The sequence below is a fragment of the Pundamilia nyererei genome, unplaced genomic scaffold (assembly GCF_000239375.1).
Source record: "Pundamilia nyererei isolate P.nyererei 1_Seehausen unplaced genomic scaffold, PunNye1.0 scaffold00046, whole genome shotgun sequence".
NCBI classification, from domain to species: domain Eukaryota; kingdom Metazoa; phylum Chordata; class Actinopteri; order Cichliformes; family Cichlidae; genus Pundamilia; species Pundamilia nyererei.
The window spans coordinates 3030501-3040096 of NW_005187447.1; the positions used below are offsets into that span (position 1 = coordinate 3030501).

At 39.3% G+C, this 9596-nt stretch overlaps 1 protein-coding gene across 6 annotated transcripts in view; it reads left to right on the forward strand.

The window, feature by feature from the left end:
* Positions 1-9596, forward strand: part of LOC102192022 (AP-1 complex subunit sigma-2) — a 28342-nt gene that overhangs the window by 4936 nt on the left and 13810 nt on the right. For 3 of the 6 annotated variants that reach the window (XM_005732360.1, XM_005732362.1, XM_005732361.1), the window contains exons 3-5: positions 2193-2301; positions 2403-2540; positions 5005-5035. In XM_005732360.1, the coding sequence (XP_005732417.1) occupies positions 2193-2301; positions 2403-2540; positions 5005-5035 (278 nt within the window). The remainder of the gene's footprint in view (positions 1-2192; positions 2302-2402; positions 2541-5004; positions 5036-9596) is intronic. The other 3 variants (XM_005732363.1, XM_005732364.1, XM_005732365.1) reach the window with 1 other exon arrangement.

A 9596-nucleotide genomic window follows, 5' to 3' on the forward strand; every position in this document is an offset into this window, starting at 1 on the left:
TCTTGCCACTTAGTAGTCCAGTTTGTTAACACTTGAGTTATTTTGAAGCCTGTATTTACAATTTTCACATTAGTTGTTTAACTGGACATAAACACTGCACTAATAGAATCACCAGTCACATAAAAAAAAAAGGCTTTTGGTTTATAAAAGTGCTTGAAGTTACATTTTTATTATGCATGTGAGAAGTTATTTGACTTTTCTGCTTCATTATGGCTCAATCCAACATGAACAGCTTCTCTGCACATGCTATCAGGGTGCTGAACAATTCTAGATCATGATATTCCGTCTATGCTCATACCTGAAGGTATAAAATAGATTCTGGGTAGAAGCTAGAATCTTACTAGTTTCAGTTCATGCAGAATAAAACATTAAGTCTATTTTGACATTTTTGGTCTATCTGAGAATCAAGAAGAAGTACTATTTGGGATATGCTCATTGGCTAACCACATGTAATTCAGCATTTTACAGTCACATCCACCACTCCCTCATTACATCTGGTTTCAGTACACCAAAATGGAGATGGTGAAACAGCTCAAGCCAAAGCTTGATAACTGGTCTTCAGTAACTCAGGGGTGACCTCACAGTGGCTGTTACCATATTTTATACTCTCTATGATACGTCCTCTTTACAGTAACAAGTAGGGAGGATTTAAGCTGCTTGCTGCACAGTTGAAACTGTCATAAACCTCTATAGAGGGCATGTGTCAGTGCACCGTGATTGGATAATATATTTCCAGCCTCAGATGTTGATTGGCTCTTTGAATGTTGGGCTGCTGCCATCTTTACAGTTTCACAGTTCTCCCATAAATTTCTTTAAGGCTTCTCCTTATATGTCAACTGTGATTGGATGCTTTGCCAGCAGAACTCATGCTGATATTTTCCCCAAAGTAGACTAAATTGAAATTCAAAGTGTACCTCCAAGTAAGGCTCTAAACTGTCTGCCACATGTGAAATGTTAATATAACCCTTACTTACGTGTTAAGCAACATTCTATAAAGATGTCTTATTGAAGACTAATCCACTTATAAAACAGGGGGACCTGTGCCATCAGGCTACCAATGCAACATAAAGATGTTCTTTACTTTGGGAGCCTTCTCTACACAGTGTGCATTATCTTTTAAAGCGTTGACTTGTTTCTGGAGTGAGTCAGCTCCAGTAAAAATGCTGTCTCACTGCTCTTTTGTAATGACTGAACCGAGCCCTTTGTGCTTCCTGCTTGGCTACACCTTGCATTAATTTTCACAAACTGTAGACAAAGATAGACAACAGCTCGAAACAATCAAGAATTCACCACCAGAAAACAGCCTGGCTAATAAGCAGCTTTGCTGTTCTCTGTGACCTCTGCGAGTATTGTACACTTGTCTTTTTAAGAATCTGCAGCCCTGTCCATTGTGTCCTGCTGCTCCTCTGGTTTCAGAGGATCAACTGACCAGCTCCTTTATTAGCCAATCATCACATGCCTAGTGCCTTAGGGATTATCAGGGATAAAGAACTATGGCAGAATGGGTCTTAACTGTTTCAGCCTTCTGCGTCCGGCTTCTCGCTTTTAAATGAATACCCTGTGCACAGTAAACAGCAGGCCTTAATAATAACGGAGAAATGCCCTCTCAGCACCATTTCAGTGAGACAGTACATCACTGTGAGAGCCTGTCGCAGCTTTACAAATGCCTGAAGTCTGCTCCTTGGCTTTGGCTATTTGATGATGTAGTTTTCACAACGAAAGATTGTTATTTAAAGGGATAGTTCACCTCAAAATCTAATTCATGTTATTTTTTCTCTGGGCTGTAGTGATGGTTATCTTTTTTGGGTGTACGGCATGCAGTTTTGGAGACATCAGCTGTGGAGATATTTGCCCTCTCTTGATTATATCGAAGACCCTGAGACATTTAAAGGACACAGCAGCCTCCTTCCTGCACTCTGGCAGGAAATATAGACTCTATAAATCACACAGCAAATGCAATGCATGTTGTACTACCCTGTATATTGTTTCGACTATGTAGTTTTTCCTATTTTAGCCTTTAAGAATGAATGAAAATAACAGCCTCCACTGTGCTGATGGGGATGACTTTTTCTACTTGACAGTTGTAATTAAAACAACAGTTTTCATATGAAACTTTCTCAGAATTATTTTTCTGAGAAAGCAGGGAACGAACTTTTTCAGTTGAAGTAAATTTGCTTCTCGCTGTGTTGCAGATATGCCAGCCTGTATTTCTGCTGTGCCATTGAGGACCAGGACAACGAGCTCATCACGCTGGAGATCATCCACAGATATGTGGAGCTGTTGGATAAATACTTTGGCAGTGTGCGTTTGTGATGTCTGACTTCCTAATATTATTCTTAGTTATAATTCCTACGTGCTGAGCTGTTCATTAATGTTTAAAGTTATTGCATGTTGGTCACCAGGTTTGTGAACTGGACATTATTTTTAACTTTGAGAAGGCCTACTTCATCCTGGATGAATTCCTGCTGGGCGGAGAAGCTCAAGAGACGTCTAAAAAGAATGTGCTGAAGGCCATCGAGCAGGCTGACCTGCTACAAGAGGTAAGATATGTGATAAAACCACCATGGGAACAATAACAGTTTCAAATACTACATTTCTGGTAAAGATATTTTACACTAGTACACCACTATTTCCTATGTATATATTATATTATATTGAGGATTTCTGGAAATCTGGAGACATCCCCAGTTATTGGTGGTGGCAGCAAGTAAGGTTTAATACTTTTTGGCTCAGTTTGCAAGTCATGCATTAAAGCCAGTCTTTAGACAAAAAACATTTTGTAGTAGTTATTTTTCTTTTAGTCGAGGGTGGATTTAATCCAAGTATGGTAAACTGGTCTGTGATTGTTTCTTTTATTGTTTTATTGCATTTTATCACTACTTCTCAAAAAAATTATTTTTAATTCGCTAATGAAAATATGGATGAAATGTGGATGAAAAAGCATGTTGTGGCTTTTCTAAGAAAGAAACATGTAGCTTCTTCTTCTTTCTTAGAAAAGCCACAGTGCGCAGGCCAGCATGGGGGAGGTGACCCACTGGTAGAAATGCTGAAAGTGGTGTAGAGAGGACAAGCAGCAATCTGGCAGCCAGAGACCATGGGAGTTTGATGAAATGTAGTGATTTGTAGACAGGTGAAATGGGTGATTAAAGAGTCAAAGTGATTGAAGTGACTGCCAGTGGAAGCAGTGACATATAAGCTAGTAAATACATGGTTATCAACCTATTTGGAACGTGGAACAGCTGCTTTGTTGAACAGATGTCAGCTACAAAGCTGCTCCATGAGCGAATCGTTTTATATGTGTGAACAAGTTTTATCACCAGGTTATTATCTCTCTGAAAATCTTTATGTCTATGGTGAAAATAAAATGTGTTTATAGTTCGAAGGGAGATGCATGAATTGTCTCTATGAAATGGCAGATATTTTTAAAAAGTCTTTCCAAGACCCTGAGATTGTTGTTCAGATATACTCCAGTGAAAAAGACAGCTACAATCAAAGGTTTGTAGCTGAGAATGTCAGACTTTCAATTTTGTAAATAATGAGTCTTCCCGTCTGACAACACAAAGTTACTGAGACCTGCAGACTAAACCAGCCACAAAGTCACTTTTTCTGTGGTTTTTTCTTCTTGTTCCATTTCTCACTGCAGTGTCATCAAGTGATCCTCTAATAAGATTCAGTCAGTGATTTCCTGTAAAAGCTCCATAATAGAATCCATTCTCAGCTTCTAATGCCAAGCAAACATTAAGAAATACTGGTTTTGCATCGGTAACTGCTGCAGCCTTAAATAGTAAAGCTGATATTTTGACTGCCTTATTTTCTTTCATAGGTATGCTGTCATAATGGTGGATGATTGTAGTTTCATCAGACCAATCAGAATGAAATAAAAAGATAGAAGAGAAGAAGTGAAGGGCTCCACCAAGGAGCAGTATCAGACAAATAAGGATTATTTTGAAATACAGGTCATGCAAAGCTACTCTACTAGAGTCAGAAAAAAATATGGAGCTTGAAATCAGCACCATTGGTCCGCGTTAATTAAATTAATGTGAGGATTATAGTTTTTAATTGTGATAGCTAAATTTCATGTGGCACGGTGGTTAGCACTGTTGCCGCACAGCAAGAAGGTCCTGAGTTCAATTCCACCATCAGGCCGGGGTCTTTCTGTGTGGAGTTTGCATGTTCTCCCCGTGTTTGCGTGGGTTCTCTCCAGGTACTCCGGCTTCCTCCCACCGTCCAAAGACATGGAACTTGTGGGGATAGGTTAATTGGATAATCCAAATTGCCACTAGGTGCGAATGGTTGTCTGTCCCTGTGTGTTGGCCCTGCGACAGACTGGCGACCTGTCCAGGGTGTACCCCGCTTCTCGCCCTATGACAGCTGGGATAGGCTCCAGCGACCCTGGAAAGGATAAGCGGAAGCGAATGGATAGATGGATAGTTAAATTTCATATAGTAGAAGTAAAAAATGTTTCTTAGAGTTTACCTCAAAGTGACAGCTGCTTTTACTTCACACTCTCCAGTCAACCCAGGAAGTTGTTCAGCTCTTTTCATAATGCTCGACTTGAGTTATTTATAGTGTTTTTAAAGCATTCACAAGAACTAATACTCAGATAAGTCTCACTGTTTTAGAGTCACGCAAAGAAACGTGGACCTCGTTACCCTCAACTTCAACTAGAACTTTCTTTACCCTTTATTATTTTTACAGAAGGTTCAATGTTGAGTTCTTGTGTCTTTCTATGTTGCATCACTTCCCTTAAGTAGAGGGAAGGCTCGGCACTGCTGGTGCTATATGTTTATTCTCTTTTTACACATTTTCTCACATTGGAGTCCTGATGATCATTTCTGTCTTTAATTTTCAGTGCTGCATGAATACAGCCCTCAGACGATTCATGCAGCCATATTTTTGAAAATATTTTGTGTGTCTTGCTTTTAGTTTGCTTGATCTTAATCCTGATTTCTGCTGACACATTTCTCCCTTTGCTTGTTTATTCTTTACTGTTGTGATTTGCAGAATATAGACTTTCAGATGCGCCTGTTTGCAGGTAACACTTTGTTAAAAAATCCCTATTCTGTAGTGTTAGATCTGTAGCTTTAGATTCACCAACACAATGTTAAATCCAGCAGAAAAAAAAGATACCAGCAACACCAAAGTCTCAAGTGTCATCAGCACACTTTGAATTTTGAAGTTGCTGATATGTTTTCTGCCTCATACTGACCCTATATCAACTCCAATATCTCTGATGTCACTGTAAACCTAACCAGCAACATTTAATGTGACAAATAGTTACACAAAATTGCTTAAAAATAAAATAGCATTCAGTAGTTTTTAATGAAGAGCCTACATTTCTAAGTTACTTATAAAAGTTTCTGCACAGGCCTGGTTCAAGGTTGGATGTGGGCAGTGCTCAGGTTGTAGTCTTCAAACAAACCCTCATTGTATTCACTGCTGAGACAAACAGGACACTTCTGTTCTAGATTAGCATTTCATATAGTGGGAGCGTAATTATAGCATCAAAACCACAGTATCGCAGCAAGGGTAATTTTGACCATAAGCGCTGTCAGCAGGATACCAGTACACACTGATCACAGCTCCACAGCTGGTTTTTCACCCCACTCTCAATCCCAGGCACAATTAATGTTGTTTTGTCAGCGTCTGACGTAAAAAGGGCGATTTTACTAAACGGAATAAAATAGCGTTGATAGGTGTGGTTAGTTTTATCGGTGATTTACAAACGTTGCACTGTTTTCTAACCACAACAAAAACACGGTTCATTTCAATATGACATACCCAATGTGCCAAGAGCTCTGACTTCAGCAAGTGTACGGGACATGCAAAGAGACACAAAAGCACTTGTGACCCAGACACAAGAGCATGACAACAGCGGTATCTGGTATGGCAAAGTCAGTGGATACTTTACTACAGGCTTAAAATTCCATAAGTGAAATGCTGTTGCACATCCTTGGAATAATAACAAGAAGCACCTCCACTCACCCTGGACAACAAGAACTGCAGGGCGCAAAAAGAAAGTGTCCTAGAAGCCAGGGAGAAACCAGAAAGCATCAAAAATAGGCCATGTTTGTGCATAATATCATGACTTATGCATATTATATTTACATTTGTTTTATTTCTTGCAGTTTCAGTACAGTAAATCTATTTTAAAAGTTATGTTTTTCAAGATGGCACTTTGATTATTATTTTAAGCATTCAGTTTTTTCTCTTTTTAATAGAGCTATCTATAAAGACTACAGCTTCTGTTGAATTTATTTCAGCATATGACAACAATAGCATTTTCTGTATTAAATGGTAAAATAGCCAACACATTGACCATTGAGACAACTGTCAAATGTGTACATCTGTCCGTGGTCCTGAAATTATAGCTATAGTTTTTTAACACAAATGCATTGATCAGAATAAAAACAAAAAGCACTTCCAAACTATCAAACCAATTCAGAACATCAAAATGAAAAATGGGCTGCTATTATGACTTCCTGTGCCTGCCATCCAGGATCCTATCCTGAAACTGATCAAGCCTTGATTAGTTTTAAATTGCAAAGATGAGTTGCACTCATCAGTGCTGATTGTCTCAGTATGATTTGAATATGTTGGCAGTCTGTTTCCGTTAATAATACAGACAGCAGTTATTTGCAGTCCTTCACCAATCTGCCTGCGAGTGGTTGCAGTCAGTCTGAGTTGGAACATGATTGTTTAGAGCACCAGGTGACCTATGCATTTGGCTTAAGATTGAAAGTGATCGCCCAGAGGCTGAACGTGTTGCCTGCTCAGCCTCTAGGTCACTGCAACTAGTGGGAATTGATTTCCAAAGATGCAACCATGGAGGTAAAAAAAATTTTTTTCTTTTTTAACTAGTTGCGAGGTTGCCATCTTACTTTACTCTAGTGTGACAGAATGCTAACCAAGTTTAAGTAGCTAAAGCTAAATGAATAATTTTATAGTGCTTTATTTAACCAAGTAGTTTTTAGTAAACATTAAAAAAATCAGCATGTGAAGAAGAAAAGGACATCCTGAACAAAACAACGTGAAGCACAGTCTCCAAGGTGACAGACCTTCGGCTCATGCCATTACCACACCTGCAACCTTCTATTATAGACTAAGTAGGTCTCTGAAGCAGGATCTCCTCAGCCAGTATTAGCATGCCAGGCGCATTGTGGTTTCATCTCCAGAGGACCCTTTGTGACTATATCATGCCATGGGATGAGAGCATCCTGGGGTTTCAGCTTCAGCAAAAAATACGATGTCACTTCAGTTATTTAATGTCGTCTGCCAAAAAGAAAAGTTTAAACACTGAGTTTAGGTTAGATATATTTAACCTGTAGTCTTCACATTAACAACACATGTTACAGCACATCTATGTTATGAAACTGGTTTTCTTATAACGAGCCTGTAAAAACAGTTTTTAATGTGTGTGCTCCCACTGTTTATTGAATGTATAAAGATCAAAAGGTAACACCCACGGAGAGCTTCAGAAAAGAGCGGACTGTTCTCAGTTTTACCAATTTGTTCTGGCCAAGTCAGGAAACACTTCAATGTTTCGATCTAGTGGCTTTCATTGGAGCATGTCTGGTACAATGTAAGTCTAATCAGTCAGTTAGACAGCAGACTGATTGGTTTCCTGGATTTGTTTGTCGAACATTTAGTCTGTTAGTGCTCCAAAAGGCCACCGCTAATGAGTTCTAGGAAAGGAAATCAGGCCACGGCTGACAGCCCATTAACATCTACATGGATAAAAGTGATGTGAACCATGGAGAATTTCTGAGGAACACTTACTTTTTGTAAAGCATAAATAAAAAGATTTTATAAATGCTCCTATTAACGATTAAAATTGTTTATTTATTTTACAGTTTAATTGAAGTGAATTGACTAAAAAAATGGTTCTATCCTTTATATTTGATAGAAATAGAAATGTCTGTGAAGACATTCAGGAAATACGACAGATTAAAAAAAAGTTTGAAATTTCACTCAAGTTACAACTGAATATAAATTGGACCTAAGTGAGTGATGTGAAGCTGGAAAGCATTTAGAAGTCTGAATGTGGTTGTTTGCCATTAGTTGCGAGGCTGCTGCCACCACCCAGCCAAACCCATTATCCCAGAGGACAAACCGTAAAGCTGTTCATTGATTTATCGACAGCAGGACCATCAGATGGAGAACATACTGTACTGAAAGGCTTAGAGTAAGGCTTTTTCCTGTAAGTGTATAAAGTAGGTAGATCTTTAAAATGATTTAGCTGATTTTCTCACTTAGGAGGAAGTGAGTTCAAAATCTGAAGGGGACGAAGCCAAATCTGAGTAGGAGAAAGGGAATGAGGTCTCTGACTGGCTCAATTCTGTATTTATAGAGCCAGAGTGAAGACTGGGGAAGTTTGCCAAATGAGGAGATCTTATAAAGAACTAGAGTCCGTCCATGCCTCCATCCAGAGTATTGATAAGTACTAGACTGGTACAGTCAGTCAGTCAGCATGGGTTTCCAGTTCTGCGTGCCGTCAACTGCATGTACGCCTGTCAGTGTGACTGTCTCATAACGCTGAGTCTAGATACAGGCTGCGATCAAAGGGTAGTCCGACTCTGCCCATACAAAGAAGAAACCTTTGCCTCTTTTAAATTTGATTTGTTTCAATATAAAAAAAATCATCTTCCTCTGCACCTCTGGACCACACCCAGCGCCTGTGTGACTCATTTGGACCATTTGCATGTGTGTTCTGCAGTTACACAACCTAACCTAACATTACGCAAAGAGCAACTCCTACGTCAAACCAAATTCCTAAGGTGCATGCTCATTGTATTTTTACATTTGTGCAAGGTTAATTCATTCAGTACAAAGTTTGATGACTTTGCACAAAAACAAAAACAGGTTTAAGTTCCTAGTTCGGCTGTTAATTGTCTCATTAGGTGGTACACGTAATAGATTTGTCTGTTGTTGCTGATTCTACTATAAGGCAGGAGATTATGCATAAACCACCGGAACTGTAGCATGTGCCATCGTGCCCTCACTCACAGAGACATACCAACCCACACACTGCTTATCAACCACACTAACAGCTCTTTTCCACTAATACCTACTTGAGTTGGTTCGGCACGGCTCGACTCAGTTTTTAGGGATTTCCACTGAGTTGTAGTACCTGGTACCGGGCACTTTTTTTTAGTACCTACTCGGCCAGGGGTCCAAATGATCTGAGGCAGTCTGAAAATATAATGCCAACAGACTGCATGGCACAGATTGACGTCACTCAATGAGTCATGAGTCTCTATCATGAAAATCAAAACCACCATTATTTAAAAAAAACAAAAACATCCCCTAGCAAAGATAAATTGGCTTCACGAAAAATAATACCCTCATCCCCGAGTCTGCCAAAAAGCCATACACCGTGTAGCAGATGTCCTCCTTTGTTGTGGCTAGGGCTGCCACAAACGATTATTTTGATAGTCGACTAATCAGATCATGCATCCATTGGATGTACAACGTACAGCTTATTGCACCAGCATGCATCTGCTCTTATATAACTATCATTAGCTTACAGCTTGCTATCTAAAATATAACAGGACACCGGAGTATATTCTCGAGCATCTCACACTTCTGATAATCAG